This window comes from Anomaloglossus baeobatrachus, chromosome 9 (genome assembly GCF_048569485.1).
Source record: "Anomaloglossus baeobatrachus isolate aAnoBae1 chromosome 9, aAnoBae1.hap1, whole genome shotgun sequence".
Classification (NCBI taxonomy): domain Eukaryota; kingdom Metazoa; phylum Chordata; class Amphibia; order Anura; family Aromobatidae; genus Anomaloglossus; species Anomaloglossus baeobatrachus.
In genome coordinates, this window is record NC_134361.1 from 183,977,976 (window position 1) to 184,000,601 (window position 22,626).

At 45.6% G+C, this 22,626-nt stretch overlaps 1 protein-coding gene across 3 annotated transcripts in view; it reads right to left on the bottom strand.

The window, feature by feature from the left end:
* MORN5 (MORN repeat containing 5) overlaps positions 1–22,626 on the bottom strand; it is a 64,527-nt gene that overhangs the window by 41,519 nt on the left and 382 nt on the right. For 2 of the 3 annotated variants that reach the window (XM_075324102.1, XM_075324100.1), the window contains exons 2-4: positions 15,643–15,790; positions 12,426–12,537; positions 10,734–10,865 (exon numbers count right to left, since the gene is read on the bottom strand). In XM_075324102.1, coding sequence (XP_075180217.1) covers positions 10,734–10,865; positions 12,426–12,537; positions 15,643–15,790 — 392 coding nt within the window. Of the gene's footprint in view, positions 1–3,375; positions 3,879–10,733; positions 10,866–12,425; positions 12,538–15,642; positions 15,791–22,626 lie in introns of those variants that run through there. The other variant, XM_075324101.1, reaches the window with a different exon arrangement.

Genomic DNA, 22,626 nt, shown 5'->3' on the forward strand with positions numbered 1-22,626 from the left:
CTGGGGGGCGGTCCAATAAGCATGGGTCTCCCCAGCCTGAGGAAAACCAGGCCCCAGCTGTCGCTTCATTATGGCTGGGTATCAAAATTGGGGGGGACCGCACGCAGTTTGGGGAGGTCTCATAGACACCTCCCATTACTAATCCAGGACTTAGTGGTAGCTTTGGGCTGTTACTAACCCCTTATTACCCCGATTGCCACCCCACCAGGGCAATTGGGATGAGCCGGGTAAAGTTATGGGATTGTCACATCTAATGGATGCAACAATTATGGGCAGCTGCTATTTTTAGGATGAGGGGGCCCAATAGGCATGGGTCTCCCTTGCCTGAGAATACCAGCCTCCAGCTGTTGGCTTTATCATGGCTGGGTATCAAAATTGGGGGAGGACCGCACACTGTTTTTTTTAAATTATTTATTTAAATAATTTTTAAAAAACCCAAATGTGGTTCCTCTTATTTAGATACACAGTCAAGATAAGCACATAGCTGGGGGTTGCAGCCTGTAGCCGTATGTTTTATCTGCGCTGGGTATCATAATATGGGGGGACCCTATGCCAATTTTTTAATTTATTTATTTTTACACCATGATTGGGACACATACAGCGTCTGTGATTGGTTGCAGTCAAACACGCTGTCACACAGTGTGGGGGAGCGGTCTGACTGCAACCAATCACAGACACCAGTACTGCCGGTGGGCAGGGGAACCAGTGATAATGAGCGGCCCCGGAAGTAGTGCTATAGCCGCGTTGGAGACTGGTTAGTATAACACACTTGCTCTAATCCCCTTACCCCTTCTAACACCATTTTAAAGTGAATGATTCGGAGCCCCATAGACTTATATGGGGACCGACATTTAGCCAGAGATCAGGAATCAATTCCAAGCCTGAACTGCGTTGTTTTTTTAAACCCGGTTGGACTCGCCGATCCCAGATATGTGGGGGTCCGCCCATCACTCATTGTAATGTCATAGGTGACAATTCATCTGATAGTGGCCAAAGGTGTGTTCTTTTAGCCTTTAAATGGCAGATAAGTGACTGCATACGATTTGTTTAACTGTATATTAGGGCACAGTACACAGCTGCCTCCATTTATAGTGATTTATATTAACCCCATAAAACGTTTTGCTGTTCTAGTAGGATTTTCCTGACATTTTCTTAGTTGCAATTTACAGTAAAAGCTATGATATGTAAACAGCTTACAACACAGCAAAGGGATCTGATTGTTGATAATGATCAGTCAAAAGGTTACAAAAAAATTCCAAGATATTACCATGGAGCACTGTGAAGACTGTCATTAAGAAGTTGCTTAAATTAGGCACAACAGAGATATTAATATATAAGTAATACCGCTGCGCAGATGGCTCTCCTGCTGGGGTCAGACACAAAACAAATTAATTAACAAAGGGAACACTCACTGTGACCATACGTAACCAGAGGTACAGATTAGGAGGGCTCCATATTATGGCGGGCTTTGCACACTACGACATCGCAGGTGCGATGTCGGTGGGGTCAAATTGAAAGTGACGCACATCCGGCATCGCATGCGACATCGCAGTGTGTAAAGCCTAGATGATACGATTAACGAGCACAAAAGCGTCGTAATCGTATCATTGGTACAGCATCGGCGAATTCCATAATTACGCTGACGCGACGGTCCGATGTTGTTCCTCGCTCTTGCGGCAGCACACATCGCTGTGTGTGAAGTCGCAGGAGCGAGGAACATCTCCTACCGGCATCACCGCGGCTTCCGTAGGTTATGCGGAAGGAAGGTGGTGGGCGGGATGCTTACATTCTGCTCATCTCCGCCCCTCCGCTCCTATTGGCCGCCTGCCGTGTGACGTCGCAGTGACACCGCACGACCCGCCCCCTTAATAAGGAGGCGGGTCGCCGGCCAGAGCGACGGTCGCAGGGCAGGTGAGTGCATGTGAAGCTGGTGTAGTGATAATTTTCGCTACGCCAGCTATCACACGATATCGTACCTGCGACGGGGGCGGGGACTAGCGCGTGCGACATCGCAGCATCGGCTTGCGATGTCGCAACGTGCAAAGCCCGCCTAAGGCTGGTTGCAAATCATTCTCTTGCAGAAATGCAGTTCCGGAACTTTGTTTGAGTATTCTCCAGTTACGGAGTGCTCAGAATAAAGTAGATCTGCTAGATCCCCGAGGAAGAAACAAGTAGTTTCGAAACGCGTCGGATTGGCCCCTGGAGGCTGCCGTACTCAGTGGTGACGTCACCTCTCCTGCTTCTGCGCATTCTGTGTCGGGTGCCTTGCTGTGTTTGGGACCCCGACGGCCGAGGCGTCCAGCAGCAGCATCGCACCCAGCAGACCGAGGGATCGCTCTATTGTGCTGGAATAGACCCTCACAGCACCTCGCACCGAGGAGCCATACCGAGGTTGGCGCAAGTTTAAGCAGATCTGCTTTATTCTGGAGGGGTAGGAATTTATGGCAAGTACTTGTGTGCTACATGTTTTCATATGTCTGGCCTGTGGGGTTGAGTGAAACCTTTTCTTAAAAAGAAAAACATTTAAACCTGGGTATATTTTGCCAAAATCTACATTAACTTTCCAAAACCATATCAGAAACATGTTATGGTCTGATGAGACCAAGGTTGAAATTTTTGTCATAATTCCAAAAGCTTGGTGCAAAGCCAACACTGTACATCATCAAAAGTTCACCATACCCACAATGAAGCATGGTGGAAGACAGAATTATACTTTGGGGCTGGTTTTCAGCAGCTGGAACTGGGGATTTAGTGAATTATGAACAATTCCCAATATCAGTCAATTTTACAAAAAAATCCTTCAGGCCTCTGCTAAAAACTTGAAGATGAATTTCACTTTTAAGCATGACAATGACCCTAAACATACCTCTAATTCAAAAGAAAAATGGTTTCTTTAGAGGATCATAGTTTTGCAATGACCCAGCCAGCACCCAGATCTGAATCCAATTGAAAATCTGTGGGTGACCTGAAGAGGGCGCTGTACACCAGTGATCTCCCCGCAATCTGACAGATATAAAACTACTGCAGGAACAGTGAGCAAAAATTGCCATTGCTGATAGCAAACTTCCACCCAAAAAGACTGAATGCTGTCACTAATTCAAAGGGTACTTCAACAAAGTATGTTTACGGGTGTGAATATTTATGCAACTAAATTTAATTCTATATTTTTCGTTTTTCCACCAAGAAAGATTTAAGTTTTTCAGATTCTCCTTGGTGTGATTTCTTTTTTTTTACAAGACAAAAATGTTAATATAATAAGAAGGGCGTGTAGACTTTTTACTTTCATGGTGAATATATATTGTAGCATAATAACCCACGTTCTCCAGTTATGGGATAACAATTCCTTTATTGCATACATTACTGATTGATCAGCAGGAAATCTTGACGTTCATGTCTACCTATAGAGGGCAACATACTATAGATCGGAGTGTAATACATGAATGGCCGTTATTAGTTTGCTTGTAAAAGAAACATATGGGCACCACAATATAAACCAACATAAGCCCTATCCAGCAATAACGATAATTGTGGGTAATGTCATTAAGTGGCCTAGTGGATACTTTAATTGTGCCTTATGGTGTGCTAACAAGGGAGTCCACAAGGAAAGTGCTCTCTTCTACGCGACACAAGAAAGCTGTTGGGTTAATGTTTGCTCGCCATGGCGGAGAATGGTCTTGGCTTTGACAAGTTATATATAACACGCTCTTGAATCAGTCCTTAGAGATGGGTAAGTGCTGCCTGCGGTGCGGTGACTGTTCACAGAAACATTCTCCAGCTACGATGAGGGCCGTGTCGGGAGAGGTTTCATGGAGAAGCCCGGCTCAGTTTCGTAATCATGCCAAGTCCTCCTGCAATCACATTCAGTCTGAACTACGCTGCTGTGGAAGTATAGAAAGTATTCAATCCCCTTTGTGTAAAGTCATTGAATCATGGCAGATTCATTACTTGTTTTTGACACTGATCAACTAAACAAAACATTGAGTCGTTGTCCTGGGATTTTGGCCTAATTGTTTAAAGAGTTTTGAGTTTCTGATTGAGGATAACAGGAGATTGGGGCTCCTAAACTGGCACTCAGGCTAGGGGGGGACCTAGCTGTCCCTAATCCCAGAGATACTTCTAATGGTGAAGATGTCTGGGCCACCTTCCTTGCCAGTCCTAATTTAATACCCCCTTTTCCGCACACTGTTATGGACATAATTATATGACGATACCAAAAATACAGGACAAGATGGCGTTTTTTTGCATTTCATTGCCTACAGAGACATTTTTTAGGGCGTCATGGTGGCTCAGTGGTTAGCACTGCAGTCTTGCAGTGCTGGGGTCCTGGGTTTAAATCCCACCAAGGACAACATCTGCAAGGAGTTTGTATGTTCTCCCCGTGTTTGCGTGGGTTTCCTCCAGGTTCTCCGGTTTCCTCCCACACTCCAAAAACATACAGATAGGAACTCTAGATTGTGAGCCCCAATGGGGACAGTGTTGCCAATGTATGTAAAGCGCTGTGGAATTAATAGCCCTATATAAATGAGTAAATATTATTATTATTATTATTTATTAAAAGACATTTGTTATATTTTAGACTCTGGAATTTACCGCGTGAAGTAATATGTATCACTAGTTCTGCTTTGTCTCGCATCTTAGAAAAGGGGAGGACCAGAGTGATTGAACCCACAGATAAAGACAAACGGAGAAACCAAAAACTCTATCACACAGCTAGTACACATGGAGATTTAAGAGAATATGCGAAAAGGAGGAAATAAAGAGCAGGGAGGAAATAACCATACAAGAGGATTTCCACACCACATCAGGCAGCAAGCAATAACTTGCCAGCCACAAGAACACAACAGCACACGGACCAGTATAGCAAAAGCTATAGTCGGCATGGGAAGACGGACTCCACCATCTTAAAAACGTGGGGATAGGTCTCCCACAACATGTGATTCAAGAGGTAACCAGTAGCCTAGCAGAGTAAGCCCGATCACTAATGAGAACACAGCTGGTCAATGCCCGAGCATGTCTATGCAACTCAGAACCACCAGAGAAGGCACAGTGTGGAGTGTCAAGGTCTGGAGTGTGAACAGCAGCAGATACTGCCATCACACAGGGTGAGTTTAGAGCCAAACACCGTATAAGGCTATGTGCTCACAGTGCGTTTTTCGCGGCGTTTTTGCGCGTTTATCGGGTGCGTTTTTGGCCTCAAAAGTGCATGACTTTGCTTCCCCAGCAAAGTCTATGAGTTTTCATTTTTGCTGCCCGCACACAACTTTTTTTAAGCTGCGTTTTTGAGCTTGAAAAAAAAAAAAAAAAATGGACATGTCAATTCTTTCCTGCGTTTTTCTGCGTTTTCCACCCATGCAATGCATTGGAAAAACGCAGCAAAATGCAGAGATCAAAAACGCAGCAAAACGCAGCCAAAAACGCACCAAATCGCGGTAAAAACACATGCTTTTTTTACGCGTTTTTTCGACGCGGGTGCATTTCTGTGCGTTTTTAACGGCCAAAAACGCACAAAAACGCAGTGTCAAAAAAAAACGCAGCGTGCGCACATAGCCTTACAGTTATTGAGGAGGATTTCCTCTCTTTCCTCTTAAGTCTCTGCTCAAAAAACACCATGTGCACATAACCACTGACCAGCAACTATGCACACAGCATCCATTGACCTGACATGGCTTTGCCGACGGCTTTTCCTTTGTTTTCGTGGTGGCTTTTAACTATATCTTCTATTAAGAGAGTGAAGCCACCCAAAGGGCAGGGTTTACGAGCACTTAGGCCGTGCGCACACGTTGCATTTTTATCAAATTTTATATGCAGATTTGTCACAAAATCTAAAGGGAATCCTGATGCCGGCAAAGTCAATAAGGATCCTGAAATCTCATGCGCATGTTGAGCAGTTTGCCTTTGCAGATTTGGTACAGAAATCAGAATGTCAATTAGTTCAGCGCTTTTACTGCAGATTTCACCAATTCTAACCAAAAACGCATCAAAAACGCACCAAAAATTAGGCAAAAAATGTGTGTTTTTCCTACCAACACTTCTTTAAAAGTGGAACCTGAAGAAAACCTCTCCAAACTATGCACTGTCCAATTAAAACTCTACAAAACCTGCTCAGGAAAACAACAACTCTAAAAACTAGCAATTTCCACTTGAAAAACTAGTGATTTTTCAACACCTAAAAAAAAAAATTCCATGAAAACATATCCTAAGGTGGAAGTTTAGGAGCAGAAGCCGGCTAGGTGTTACACGCCGGCACAGCCACTCAATTTTCCCAGGTGAAGTCGGCGGTTAAAAGAAGTAACAAAATACTGAACTGATTGTAAAAGCCTATCCCTCCCTGGCCTATGTGTCTGGACTTTAATGTAATGAGGCCTAGGTCAACATCTAGTGGGCGACTGTGTCTTTGTACTACTCCTCATGGGACTCATCCAATACAAGCCTGTAGTTCTGGAAACTTCTCCATATACAGCCACATATTCAAAAGTGGGTGTAAACCCTTTCCCATCCAGGGGATGGATCTAAGGAGAGGTGGAAGATCAAGCTTGGTTTTGAGTAAGGGTGGCTTTACACGCTTCGATATTTGTCCCGATATCGCTAGCATGCGACCCGCCCCCATTGTTTGTGCGTGACGGGCATATCGCTGCCCGTCGTGCACAAAATCGCGCACCCCCGTCACACGTACTTACCTGCTCGGCGACGTCGCTGTGGCCGGCGTACCGCCTCCTTTCTAAGGGGGCGGTCCATTCGGCGTCACAGTGACGTCACTAAGCGGCCGCCCAATGAAAGCGGAGGGGCGGAGATGAGCGGAACAAACATCCCGCCCACCTCCTTCCTTCCGCATTGTGGCCGGCGGCAGGTAAGGAGATGTTCCTCGTTCCTGCGGCGTCATACGTAGCAATGTGTGCTGCCGCAGGGACGAGGAACAACTTTGCCCCAGCGACAGCAGCAATAGTTGGGAGTGGACCCCCATGTCAACGAGGAGCGATTTTAGACGTTTTTTCAACGATCCAAAATCGCTCCTAGGAGTCACTCACAACGATATCGCTACAGCGGCCGGATGTGCGTCACAAATTCCGTGACCCCAACGAGATCGCTGTAGCGAAATCGTAGCGTGTAAAGCCCGCTTTAGTTGATGCTTTGTTGGGTGAAGGGCTAGGATCTGTTGCTGCTGCCAGGTCCTGGTGCCCATGTATGGACTATTGAACAGTGAAGATCGGCTGCCACATGGGATTGTGTTGTCTCGGCCACGCTGCTGGATTTAAGGAACTCATCTAAGGACTGTTGTTGCGTTTTCCTTGGCGTCGGATTGCCGGGTGGCGCCCCAGATCTGTTTTCTTTGTGTGGACTCATTGTGGACTCTAAAGAACCATTTGGATATTAGCTGTTCTATGCTCCCTGCCTCAATAAAACTTGTTGGATTGTTCCTCGGCCTGGTGTCCCTGCCTGCTCTGTCGCATACCCCATCACACTTGTGCACAACAATGTCGTTTTAACGTTGTACATTATGTTAATTTTTTGTGGCATTTTTTTCTGCACGTCATAAGCAGAAACTCTTCAAATTCTCCTGAAAAACTGAAAACGTCTATAACAGCCAAACAATGAAAAATCTTCAATCAAATCCAATTTCAAAAATAATGTTTAGCCCAATACACATGCAACTAAGGGATAAAGAATTCATCCTAAATGTCTCACTATCTTTTAGGCCTCTTTCACACGTCTGTGCCTCCGGTATGTGTTTGGCAGTTTTCTCATGTACCGGAGACACGGGCACACCTAGACCTAGGTATTCCTATGGTTGTGGACACACGTAAGTATTTTCTCACGGAACGTGCGTCCGTTCCGTGCTTACGTGTGTCCATGTGTTTCTCACGGAAACTTGTCTGTCCGTTTTCTCCCCGGCATCACGGGTTTCACACGGAACGCAAACATGTCACATGTAATGCAAACGGACCACACGGATGTGTTCCATGTGACACGCACCGGAGAAAAGACGTGTCTGTGAGAAAAAAAAACAAACCTTTACTCACCTTCTCCTGCCCTGCAGTCTCTGCCGCTGCTGTCACTTGCTGCTGACCGCCGCTCATTATGCTCATTGAATATTCACTTCACTGTAGCCGGAAGCAGCAGCAGCGGGGAGTCGGCAGGACCGGAGACTAAAGATCAGCACCACGGACAGCGAAGCCAGGTACAGGTGAGTAGAAAGTTCCCATTCTCCGTGTGTTACCACGGATAACACACGGAGAACACACATGTGCCATAAACACAGCTCACGCAGGGCAAAACGCACCTCTGACACGTCCGTGAAAAACATGCGTGATTTTCACGGACATGTGAAAGAGGCCTTAAGTTGAAACCAGAAGTTTCCCTCTGCTCTCTAAGAAGACACATCTGCATGTTTTTCTCACTATCTGACATGAAATCAGAATAAACCTGTCCCGTTTTATATCAACTAGGGACCAAAATTATTTATATTTGCCAAATGCCAGAGTAATGAGAGACAGAGAATGTTTTAAGGTATTTTTATTATTTTCTGCAAAGTCAAAAAGTTTACACAAACTAAAGGCCCCATTACATGCAACAACATCGCTAACGAGATGTCGTTGGGGTCACGGAATTCGTGACGCACATCCGACCTCGTTAGCGACGTCGTTGCGTGTGACACATACGAGCAACCGCTAACGGTGTAAAATACTCACCAAATCGTTGATTGTTGACACGTTTAATTTCCCAAATGTCGTTGTTTGTGCAGGGGCGCAGATTGTTCATCGTTCCTGAGGCAGCACACATCTCTACGTGTGACACCCCAGGAACGCCGAACAACAGCGTACCTGCATCCTCCGGCAACGAGGTGGGCATGACTTTCATGCGGGTGCTCTCCGCCCCTCTGCTTCAATTGGACGCCTGCCGTGTCACGTCGCTGTGACGCTGCACGAACCGCCCCCTTAGAAAAGAGGCTGTTCGCCGGCCACAGCGACGTTACTAGGAAGGTAAGTACGTGTAACGGGTACTAGCAATTATGTACGGCACGGGCAGCGATTTGCCCATGACGCACAAATGACAGGGGCGGGTGCTTTCACAAGCGACATCGCTAGGGATGTCGCTGCGTGTAAAGCCCCCTTTAGAGTACTATGCCTTTAAACAATATGGGACAGCCCATATGATGAGGTCATGTCTTTGGAAGCTTCTGATAGGTTTATTGGCAACATCTGAGTTAATAAGAGATATCTGTGGATGTATTTAATGCACACATGAAATACACTGCTTCTTTGTGTAACATCATGGGAAAGTCAAAAGAAATCAGCCAAGATTTCAGGAAGAGAATTGTGGACTTGCACAAGTTTGGTTCATCCTTGGGTGCAATTTCCAGATACCTGAAGGTGCGCCTCATTCATCTATACAAATATATATACGCAAGTACAAACAAGATGGGAATGTCCAGCCATGATATCGCTCAGGAAGGAGATGGGTTCTGTGTACCAGAGATGAACGTGCTTTGGTCAGACATGTGCATATCAACACAAGAACAAAAGCAAAAGACCTTGTGAAGATGCTGGCAGAAGCTGGTAAGATGTGTCATTATCCACAGTGAGTACTGTATCAACATGAGCTGAAAGGTCACTCTGCCAAGAAGAAGCCATTATTCCAAAAGAGACGTAAAAAAAGCCAGATTGTTTCTAAATGCACACAGGAGCAAAGACCTAATTTTTGGAGACCCATCCTGTAGTCTGACGAAACTAAAATTGAACTGTTTGGCCATAATGACCATTGTTACATTTGGAGGAAAGATGGAGACGCTTTGAAGCCTAAGAACACCAGCCCAACTGTGAAACACGGGGGCGGCAGCATCATGTTGTGGGGTTGTTTTGTTGCAGGAGAGACTGGTGCACTTCACAAAATAGATGGCATCATGAGGAAAGAAGGTTATATGGGAATACTGATGCAACAGCTCAAGACATCAGCCAGGAACTTAAAGCTTGGGTGGAAATGGGTCTTCCAAATGGAAATGACTCGAATCATACTGCCAAACTGGTTACAAAGTGGCTTAAGGATAACAAAGTCAATGTTTTGGAGTGGCCATCACAAAGCCTTGATCTCAAACCTATTGACAATTTATGGGCAAAGCGGAAAAGGCCGGTGCGAGCAAGACGACCTACAAAGATGGCTCAGTTACACCAGTTCTGTCAGGAGGAATGGGCTCAAATTCCTACCAACTATTGTGAGAAGCTTGTGGAAGGAGATTTATTTGGTATATATAAATAATTTTGGTTCCTAATTGGCCTAAAACGGGAAAGATTTATTCTGATTTCATGTCAGATAATGAGAAAAACATGCAGATGTGTCTTTTTACATAGTGGATGCAAACTTCTGTTTTCAATTGTATATGGAAATGATTGCTTACGGGATTGTCCTTCCACATGTTTGCAGCTATATGCTTTAGGTTTGATTGTCCCTGACTTTTTTGCAGGATAGTCTTCGACAGATTTATCTTCTAGATAGAAGTATGTTGGTGCCACCACCGCTGTTTTTAACAAAGTATTCCCATCAAGGCATTGGTAAGATATTGCAGATCATCCTGATCTGTGGTGGTCATGTATCTGTCAGCCCCGTCTATTCGTAAAATAAAGGCACAAATGTTCTTTGTGTTTTCGTAAACCTGAAATCCCTCCAATGAGAGCATATCCAGATTGGGAAAGGCCTGGCTAACGGGGCTTTCTTCGCACTTGGGTATACACTTTCTTTACCTGCATTTCTCAGGAATCGGTGCTGGTAGTCATTCACCACTCTGCTGACGGGGTCATAGAATCCATCCCCACAATCATAACATCCTTCTGGGATTTGTCGAGGGGGATCTAAGTTTGTAAGTTGGGAGCAACCTAAAGATCAAAATAAAAAGTGCAACAGATAAACAGATATTATTCATTTATTTCGATCACTGCGATCCCCTCGTCTTTGTGTGGTCATTGTAGCATGATGACGTGTCGTGTACCTCCATGTGACAAGACACAATGCCATTGCTATGGACAGAAGATACCGGTATGAGTGCCTCATGCAGAAATCCCCACAGCGGCTATCAATAATTAATGGTTATCTGAGAAAAGTTCTGCCCTTGGTCAAATCATCAAGATCCACTGCTGGCAGCTGCCTGTGCAATTACCGATCAATAACATCCCAGATGGGAGACAAGTCTGGAAATGCTGCAGGCCACAGTAACACATTTAGGCCACAGCAGTATGCGCAAGATGTGACCTGGTGTTGTTGTTTTGTAAAGCTGCTCCTGGGACACTTAGGAGAAATGGCAGCACCAGAGGTTCTACGATGGATACATCTTGTACTGCAAGTGAAAATAGACGTCACGTACCAAGCCTACGGCGTCAAACTGCCTACACAACCCATCAGAAGGCATTTGCACGGCAATGTGCTACAAGCCAGATTTCCGGTTACAGGTGCTCCACTGATGGTCTCAAAGTTTATCATGGTGCAGACCAAAACTTGAGGCTGGAATGGAGGTCTGTCCTTTTTATTGATGATTTCCACTTTTGTATTGGACACAATGATAGCTGCAGATTGGTCTGGAGACCACTTGGGCAATGACATGAAGATGCCTTCACAAGAGAATGTCACACTGGTCATTTTTCTTGGAGTGGGGTGGCATAATATATACGAGCTAGACGTTCAGCTAAATGTGCTCCACTGATGGTCTCAAAGGTCATCGTGGTGCAGACCAAAACTGGAGGCTGGAATGGAGGTCTATCCTTTTTAGTGATGATTTCCACTTTTGTATTGGACACAATGATAGCTGGATATTGGTTTGGAGACTACATGGAACGCCATGAAGATGCCTTCACAAGGGAACATCCCACTGGTCATATTTCTAGGGTTATAGTGTGGGGTGGCATAATATACCATAGCTGGATCCCGTTGGTTTAATTCCTGGTGTATTATCAATTCTGCGTTACATTGGTTTGGTTGTGAGCCATTTCTCCAAAGTGTCCTTAGATCCAGCTTATGTGGCCAAAACATGTTACCACGGCCTGCAGGGTCTCTGGACTTGTCTCCCATCTGGGATATTATTGATCAATTGCACAGGGAGCTGCCAGCAGTGGATCTTGATGGTTTGCCAGCTGGCAAAACCTTCCTCAGATGACCATTAGTAACCCCAGCCGAGGTGTGTGAGCAATTCTGTACATGGCGTTGATACTCCATACTGAATAAATCGAGATGTTTTGAATTTTTTTTTATCATTTCTATCCATCCTGTTACCTCCCTAATTCCAAAACTTCTTTTTGGGGGGGTGATGCAATTTTAATGTTGAGGAGTGTAGATGAAATATATTAACTTCTTATCCACTGCATATTTTTTCACGCACAAATCAGGATGAAAAATCCTCATCAAATCCATCTCGTGTGAACATACCCTCAGGAGAGTAGTCGTACCTGCAGGCTTCAGGCCATTACAAATTTCAGTATAAAACCGTCTGTCATATCCGTCACAATACCGCCATTTCTCCTTTTCGTACTGAAGTCCATCTGCAAAGGTGTATTTACCCTATAAAATATCAATTACCGTAGATAAAACAATGTCAGAATTTTTTTTTAAATACACATCTTTAACCCCCCCCCCATTTTCTCAATCCAAAAATAAAGAAATAACAAAAAAATTAAAAAAACAAATATATCCGAGACTGCTGCATCCAAAAAAGTCTGATACGGTTCATTTTAATTAACCCATACACTAACAGATGTAAAGATAAAAAAGGCAAAATGACAGATTTTTCATTTTTTGGTCATCATCCCGCTTTCCAAAAATGGAATAAAAATATTTTTTAACAACTAAATTAGAAAAAAAAAAATGACTATACAGTTTTGGCATTGCCATAACCGTACTGACCTGTATTGTAGCCAGAGCAATTTTATGGCATGATGAAAACTGTACAAATGAAAAAAAAACACCAAAATGATGGAATGGTATTTTTTTTTTTTTGAATAGGATAACTGAAGTGAGCACTAATATATATATTATGAGTGCAAGCCAAAAAATACATACTATATAAGGATAAGGCTGCACATCAAACTTAGATAATGGTATAATGCCTCAAGCATATGGAAAAATATTGGAAAATACAATGAAAAATGCTACTTGCTAACTTGAACATGTGAATAATGAATTGCATACCTGCCATGAATATTAGGAAAAAGGTGATATTTAGAAATCGCATTGATCAATGTAACTGAGCCCCAAGACCTCGTCAAGGTATATCTCTATATTGGGGTCCCTAGCTCTGTGACCCTAACTGTGTGTCATCTCATTGCAATTAAAAACTGCTGTGTGTGGAGAGGGGTAACCAAGGACTTTCTTATATAGGAGATGGAAAAAAGTGGCTTGCACTCAGAATATATATATTAGTGCTCACTTCAGTTATTATATTCAGTTATATGTAGTTTTTTTCTGAATGTGAACACAGCTCCGCCCCTTCCGGCCATGTTTTTTCCATCTCCTATATAAGACAGTCCTTGGTTACCCCTCTCCACCCACAGCAGTTTTTAATTGCAATGAGATGACACACAGTTAGGGTCACAGAGCTAGGGACCCCAATATAGAGATATACCTTGACGAGGTTTTGGGGCTCAGTTACATTGATCAATGCGATTGCTAAATATCTCCTTTTTCCTAATATTCATGGCAGGTATGCAATTCATTATTCACATGTTCAAGTTAGCAAGTAGCATTTTTCATTGTATTTTCCAATATTTTTCCATATGCTTGAGGCATTATACCATTATCTAAGTTTGATGTGCAGCCTTATCCTTATATGGTATTTTTTTTTTCACCATTTTATCTCAGTTTTGTTCCCTTTTTTCAAGACATTGAATGAGAAAATGAATAGGGTCATTCAAAACCAGAAATTCTTCCTACACACACAAAAAAGCTCTCAACAGCTACCGTATGTATATGCTAAGATTACAGAAGAAGGGGAAGAAAAAACAAAAGCGTAAAAAACAAAATTTGCCCAATAAGGAGTTAATAGATCACTATTAGTGATGAGCGGGCACTACCATGCTCGGGTGCTCGGTACTCGTTACTAGTGATGAGCGGCACTCCCATGCTCAGGTGCTCAGTACTCGTAACTAGGGATGAGCGGGCACTACCATGCTCAGGTGCTCAGTACTCGTAACTAGTGATGAGTCAGCACTACCATGCTCAAGTGCTCTGTACTCGTAACTAGTGATGAGCGGGCACTACCATGCTCAGGTGCTCAGTACTCGTAACTAGTGATGAGCGGGCACTACCATGCTCGGGTGCTCAGTACTCGTAACTAGTGATGAGTGGGCACTACCATGCTCGGGTGCTCAGTACTCGTAACTAGTGATGAGCGGGCACTACCATGCTCGGGTGCTCAGTACTCGTAACTAGTGATGAGTGGGCACTACCATGCTCATAAATCAATGCTATGTAAGCTGAAGACAGCAGGCTGCAAAGCTTAACACAGAGAGTCCAGGGCTGTCTTTCTTGCCACAGTCTGATCTGTTGTTTGTTTAAGCAGCGGAACTCTTATCATTGCAAGACTACAAAGTCACAGGCAGGGCAGTCCTGCACACCCCCTGCTGTGATTGCCACTTAAATGTCAATATGCAATGTCTATTGAGATCCTGCTGTGGGAGGTGAAGCTCTCAGGTCTGCTAGATGGCTAAAGCTAAAAATTCAGATTGTGTACTGCAGCCAGTAATCTAAGTGATATATCACTGGATTCAGTATCCCTTTGCCTACATCAAGCTGCTCTCAGATGAGGTAGCAAAAACCTATTGACAGATTCCCTTTAAATGCTCTAATAATGATGTACATTATGATATTTACTATCGACACACCAGATTATGTACAGATCAGTAATATTGCACCCATAGGAATCTATGGACCTATATTGTAGTTCAACACGTTGCTGATTTAATATGGAGTCCATAATCAATCTCAGGCTAGTTTCACACTTGCGTTGAACGGCGTCCGTAGCATTGCGTTGTGTGACGGATGCAACGGATGTGTTGCATATAGTGGCACAACGGATGCAACGGATCGCACAAAACAACGGAATCAGCTTTTTTTTTTTTTTTTACAGTTTCACCGGCGGCAGACTATTGTGAGCGATCAGCTGATCACCCGGTCGCCGGGCGCTCAGCTGATCGTTCACAGCAGCCGGTTGCTGGGTGATCAGCTGATCATTCAGCCGCCGAGAATGTATGCGGGGAGCAGGGGTGGGTGGAGCCGAGCGGGGCCATGGCGCTGAGGACAGGTGAGTGTGTGTGCGTGCGTGTACGTGTGTACACTTGTGTGTATATGTGTGTACATGCAGAGTGGAGTGCGGGAGGGGGCGGAGCCAAGCGGGGAAGTGTCGGGCTCCCTGCACATGTAGCCAGGGTAAATATTGGGTAACTAAGCAAGGCACTTTGCTTGATTACCCGATATTTACCTTGGTTACCAGCGTACACCACTTAGCACTGGCTCCTTGCACACGTAGCCAGGGTAAATATCGGGTAACTAGGCAAAGCACTTTTCTTGGTTACCCGATGTGTATCCTGGTTACGGGTGCAGGGAGCCAGAGAGAGCATGCACAGTGAAATCCTAAGGACGTGCTGGTACTTGTTGTTAATTTTTTTTTACCTCTAAAGCAATACCAGAATCCCACTGCGCCTCATATTTACTCCCATTTGGAAAGTAGAGAGTTCCTTGTCCATGAAACGCCCCGTCCTTCATCTCTCCTTCATAGCGGGTTTCCGTGGGGAGGATATATTCTCCTGTACCCTCCAGTCTACAAGAGAGAATATATATGATAGCATTTTCATTTTAATAGGTTGCATTTACTTGCACTGGCACAGAGCTATCTATGAGACATTGCCAAATGCCTGGAAAATTTTCAACACATTAGTGATTTTTTTTTTATAGAATCTAAAAAAATTGTCTGATTAAAACTGGGTGAGGAACAGACAAACAGTTACAAAGGTGAGGTTGTGGAAGACAGCTTCAGGTCACAGCAATGCAGCAAGACACAAGGTAGTTATACTGCATCAGCAAGGTGTCTCCAAGGTAAAGACTTCAAAAGGAGACTGGGGTTTCAAGATGTGCTGGACTGATGAGCACGTTTGGGGAAATTTGATCAGGATTAATGGCGTCCTCGGTGCAATCATACGCAATTATCAGGGAGACTGAACTGATTGGCTCCAAATTTATTTAGCAGCAGAACAGTGACCCCAAACATACAGCCAATGTGATTAAGAACTATTTTCAGCATAAAGAAGAACGAGGCATCCTGGAAGTGATGATCCGGCCCCCGCAGAGCCCTGGAAGTGATGATCCGTCCCCCGCAGAGACCTGGAAGTGATGATCCGTCCCCCGCAGAGACCTGGAAGTGATGATCCAGCCCCCACAGAGTCCTGGAAGTGCTGATCCAGCCCCCACAGAGTCCTGGAAGTGCTGATCCAGCCCCTGCAGAGTCCTGGAAGTGATGATCCAGCCCCCGCAGAGTCCTGGAAGTGATGATCCAGCCCCCGCAGAGTCCTGGAAGTGATGATCCAGCCCCCGCAGAGTCCTGGAAGTGATGTTGCAGCCCCCGCAGAGTCCTGGAAGTGATGATCCAGCCCCCACAGACCCCTGGAAGTGCTGATCCAGCCCACCGCAGAGACCTGGAAGTGCTGATCCAGCCCCCGCAGAGTCCTGGAAGTGATGATGCAGCCCCCACAGAGTCCTGGAAGTGATGATGCAGCCCCCACAGAGTCCTGGAAGTGATGATGCAGCCCCCACAGAGCCCTGGAAGTGATGATCCAGCCCCCACAGAGCCCTGGAAGTGATGATCCAGCCTCCACAGAGCCCTGGAAGTGATGATCCAGCCCCCACAGAGCCCTGGAAGTGATGATCCAGCCCCCACAGAGCCCTGGAAGTGATGATCCAGCCCCCACAGAACCCTGGAAGTGATGATCCAGCCCCCACAAAGCCCTGGAAGTGATGATCCAGCCCCCGCAGAGCCCTGGAAGTGATGATCCAGCCCCCGTAGAGCCCTGAAAGTGATGACCTAGCCCCTGCGGAGCCCTGATCTCACATCATCCAGTCTGTCTAGGATCACATGAAGAGACACAAAGATCCACACAAGCCTCATACACAGAAGATCTGGGGTTAGTTCCCCAAGATGTTTGGAACAACCTCCTTGCCAAGTCCCTTCAAAAAATTGTGTGTAAGTGGTAAGTGACAAGAGTACATTGGCGTGCAAAAGTTTGGCCAAAATTACTATTTTTAAGAACAGTTAAGCAATTTGAAGATGTAATGATCTCAAAAAGGCATAAATATAAAGATGACAGATTTCCTTTGTATTTTAGGGGAAATATATACATATATTTTCATCTTTTACATTTTAAAAATTACAAAAATGAAAATGGGCCAATGCAAAAGTTTGGACACCCTTGGGGATTTATGTGCACAGATAACTTTGACCAAGGTTTCAGACCTTAAGTAGCCTGTTAGGGTTCTGGCTTATTCACTATCATTGTTAGGAGAGGCCAGGTGACGCAGATTTCACAGCTTTATAAAACCCAGCCTCCTCTAACCTGGTGCCAAAAAACAGCAGCCATGGATTCTTTTAAGCAGCTGCCTAGCACTCTGAAAATGAAAATGGTGGAGGCCCACAAAGCAGGCAGAGGCTATAAGAAGATAGTAAATCATTCTCAAGTTGCCTTTTCCACAGCTGGCAATGTAATTAGATAATGGCAGTTGCCAGTAACAGTGGAGGTCAAGATAAGGTCTGGAAGATCAAGCAAAATTTCAGTGAGAGCTGCACGTAGGATTGTTAGAGAGGCAAATCAGAACCCCTACATGACTGCAAAAGACCTTCAGGAAGATTTACAGACTCTGGAGTACATTTTCCTACTGCTCAGAGACACCTGCACAAATATGGCCTTCATGGCAGAGCCATCAGAAGAAAACCTCTCCTGTGTCCTCACCATAAAATAAATTATCAGAAGTATGCAAAAAAAACCATCTAAACAAGCCTGATACATTTTGGAAACAAGTCCTGTGAGCCGATGAGGTTAAAATAGAACAATGATTAAAAGGTATGTGTGGAGAAAAATGCACAGAATTTCAGGAGAAGAATATCTCGCCAACCATTAAGCATGGGGGTGGATCAATCAGGCTTTGGGGTTGTGTTGCAGTCAATGGCACGGGTAAAGTTTCATGGGAAGAGGGAAGAATGGATTCAATGAAGTTTCAACAAATTTTTGATGCAAACATAACACCATCTGTAAAAAAGCTGAAGTTGTAAAGTGGAGAAAAGAAGAGAAAAGATGATGGCTTCTACAAATGGATAATGATCCTAAAGTCAAATTCCACAATAGACGACCTCAAAAGGTTGAAGCTGAAGGTTTTACAATGGACCTCACAGGCCCCTGATCTGAACATCAATAAAAATCTGTGGCCAGAACTCAAAAGAGCAATGCATGCAAGACAAGCCAGAAATCTCACAGAAGTGGAAGATGAGGCAGGAATCTCGCAGAAGTGGAAGGCGAGCCAGGAATCTCACAGAAGTGGAAGACGAGCCAGAAACCTCACAGAACTGGAAGACGAGCCAGAAACCTCACAGAACTGGAAGACGAGCCAGAAACCTCACAGAACTGGAAGACGAGCCAGAAACCTCACAGAACTGGAAGACGAGCCAGAAACCTCACAGAACTGGAAGACGAGCCAGAAACCTCACAGAACTGGAAGACGAGCCAGGAATCTCACAGAACTGGAAGACGAGCCAGGAATCTCACAGAAGTGGAAGATGAGGCAGGAATCTCACAGAAGTGGAAGACGAGCCAGGAATCTCACAGAAGTGGAAGACGAGCCAGAAACCTCACAGAACTGGAAGACGGGCCAGAAACCTCACAGAACTGGAAGACGAGCCAGAAACCTCACAGAACTGGAAGACGAGCCAGGAATCTCACAGAACTGGAAGACGAGCCAGGAATCTCACAGAAGTGGAAGACGAGCCAGGAATCTCACATAAGTGGAAGACGAGCCAGGAATCTCACATAAGTGGAAGACGAGCCAGGAATCTCACAGAAGTGGAAGACGAGCCAGGAATCTCACATAAGTGGAAGACGAGCCAGGAATCTCACAGAAGTGGAAGACGAGGCAGGAATTTCACAGAACTGGAAGTTGAGCAAGGAATCTCACAGAAGTGGAAGAAGAGCCAGGAATCTCACAGAAGTGGAAGACGAGCCAGGAATCTCACAGAACTGGAAGACGAGCCAGGAGTCTCACAGAACTGGAAGACGAGCAAGGAATCTCACAGAAGTGGAAGAAGAGCCAGGAATCTCACAGAAGTGGAAGATGAGCCAGGAATCTCACAGAAGTGGAAGATGAGCCAGGAATCTCACAGAAGTGGAAGACGAGCCAGGAATCTCACAGAACTGGAAGACGAGCCAGGAATCTCACAGAACTGGAAGACGAGCCAGGAATCTCACAGAACTGGAAGACGAGCCAGGAATCTCACAGAAGTGGAAGACGAGCCAGGAATCTCACAGAAGTGGAAGACGAGCCAGGAATCTCACAGAAGTGGAAGACGAGCCAGGAATCTCACAGAACTGGAAGACGAGCCAGGAATCTCACAGAACTGGAAGACGAGCAAGGAATCTCACAGAAGTGGAAGACGAGCAAGGAATCTCACAGAAGTGGAAGATGAGCCAGGAATCTCACAGAAGTGGAAGACGAGCAAGGAATCTCACAGAACTGGAAGACGAGCCAAGAATCTCACAGAACTGGAAGTCGAGCCAGGAATCTGACAGAACTGGAAGACGAGCCAGGAATCTCACAGAACTGGAAGACGAGCCAGGAATCTCACAGAACTGGAAGACGAGCCAGGAATCTCACAGAACTGGAAGACGTTTCCAAGGAAGAATGGATGAAAATCCCTCACACAAGAATTGAAAGACTCTTGGCAGCTATAAAAAGTGTTTACAAGCTGTGATTTTTGCCAAAGGGGGTGCTACTAGGTACTAACCATGCAGGGTGCCTAAACTTGTCCATGTGCCCGTTCTCCTTTTTGTTAATTTGAAAAAGTAAACAAATGAAAATATTTTTATTTTTTTTACCTAAAATACAAAGGAAATGTATCATCTTTACCTTTATACCCTTTAGAGATCATTTAATCTTCAACTTGCTTAACTGTTCACAATGACAGTAATTCTGACCGGGGCGCCGAAACTTTTACATCAGAAGAATTGATGCTGTTCTGAAGGTAAAGGGCGGTCGTTAAATATTGATTTGATTTCTCTTTTGTCCATTCACTTTGCATTTTGTTAAATTGATAAAAAATAAGGACGTCATCATTATCGGATCAGTGGTAACACTAGGGTACTGCGGCTCAGCTCCTATTGAAGTGACTGGGAGTGGAGCCACTGTACTGTACAATAAGAACGACCACGTCACAGTATATGGAGCTGTGCCGCACCAACGCAGCACTGTACACTGAGAACGGCCACCTCACAATGTATGGAGATGAGCCGCGCTACCGTAGTACTGTACACTGAGAATAGCCGCTTCCCAATGTGCAGAGATGTGCCGCACTACCGCAGTACTGTACACTGAGAATAGCCACTTCCCAATGTGCAGAGATGTGCCGCACTACCGCAGTACTGTACACTGAGAATAGCCACTTCACAATGTATGGAGATGTGCCGCACTACCGCAGTACTGTACACTGAGAATAGCCACTTCCCAATGTGCAGAGATGTGCCGCACTACCGCAGTACTGTGCAATGAGAACTGCCACCTCACAGTGTACGAAGCTGAGCCGCAGTACCGTACACTGAAAATGGCCACCTCACCGTGAACAGAACTGTGACACACTACCGCAGTACTGTACAATGAGAATGGTCACCTTGCAGTGTACAGAGCTGTGCTACACTACCATACAGTGAGAACAACCACCTCACAGTATACGGAACTGTGCCGCACTACTGTACACTGAAAACGGCCACCTCACAGTGTGTGGAGCTGTGCTGCACTACTGTACACTGAGTAAGGCCACCTAACATTATGTGAAGCTGTGCCACACTACCGTACCCTGAAAACGGCTACCTCACAGTGTATGAAGCTGAGCTGCACTACTGTACACTGAGAATCACCATCTCACAGTGTACAAAGCTGTGCTGCACTACTGCAGACTAAGAGTAGCCATCTCACAGTGTACGGGGCTGTGACGCACTACTGTACACTGAGTAAAGCCACCTCACAGTGTACAGAGCGGTGACGCACTACCGCAGACTGAAAGCGGCCACCTCACAGTATACAGAGCTGTGCTGCGCTACTGTACACTGAGAATGGCCACCTCACAGTATACGGACCTGTGTCGCGCTACTGTTTACTGAAAGTGGCCACCTCATAGTATACAGAGCTGTGCCGTACTACCACAAACTGAAAGCGGCCACCTCACAGTGAACAGAGCTGTGACGCACTACAGCAGACTGAAAGCGGCCACCTCACAGTGTACAGAGCTGTGACGCACTACAGCAGACTGAAAGTGGCCACCTCACAGTGTACAGAGCTGTGACGCACTACAGCAGACTGAAAGCGGCCACCTCACAGTGAACAGAGCTGTGCCGTACTACCACAAACTGAAAGCGGCCACCTCACAGTGAACAGAGCTGTGCCGTACTACAGCAGACTGAAAGTGGCCACCTCACAGTGTACAGAGCTGTGACGCACTACAGCAGACTGAAAGCGGCCACCTCACAGTGAACAGAGCTGTGCCGTACTACCACAAACTGAAAGCAGCCACCTCACAGTGTACAGAGCTGTGACGCACTACAGCAGACTGAAAGCGGCCACCTCACAGTGAACAGAGCTGTGCCGTACTACCACAAACTGAAAGCGGCCACCTCACAGTGAACAGAGCTGTGCCGTACTACCACAAACTGAAAGCAGCCACCTCACAGTGTGCAGAGCTGTGCCGTACTACTGCAGACTGAAAGCGGCCACCTCACAGTGTACGGAGCTGTGACGCACTACAGCAGACTGAAAGCGGCCACCTCACAGTGAACAGAGCTGTGCCGTACTACTGCAGACTGAAAGCGGCCACCTCACAGTGTACAGAGCTGTGCCGTACTACTGCAGACTGAAAGCGGCCACCTCACAGTGTACGGAGCTGTGACGCACTACAGCAGACTGAAAGCGGCCACCTCACAGTGTACGGAGCTGTGACGCACTACAGCAGACTGAAAGCGGCCACCTCACAGTGAACAGAGCTGTGCCGTACTACCACAAACTGAAAGCGGCCACCTCACAGTGTACAGAGCTGTGCCGTACTACCACAAACTGAACAGCGCCACCTCACAGTGTACAGAGCTGTGCTGCACCGGCTTCATCACTGTTTACATCAGGTTGCCGTAGTGATCGGTGGTGGTGACGGGTGTCAGACCCCCGCAATCACATCATTATGTTGTGTATGGGATGAGGCTAAAATGTGAGAAGGATAGGTGGCACAGCACCAAAACTACTATGGTCGTTCTTCTTAAAGGGAAGCTCCAGAAAGTAATACACTAATGGAAACAGAAAAATTGTGCAAAGAAAATAAGCAGCTGTTGCCCATGGCAACCTATCAGGTTGTTTCTTTCA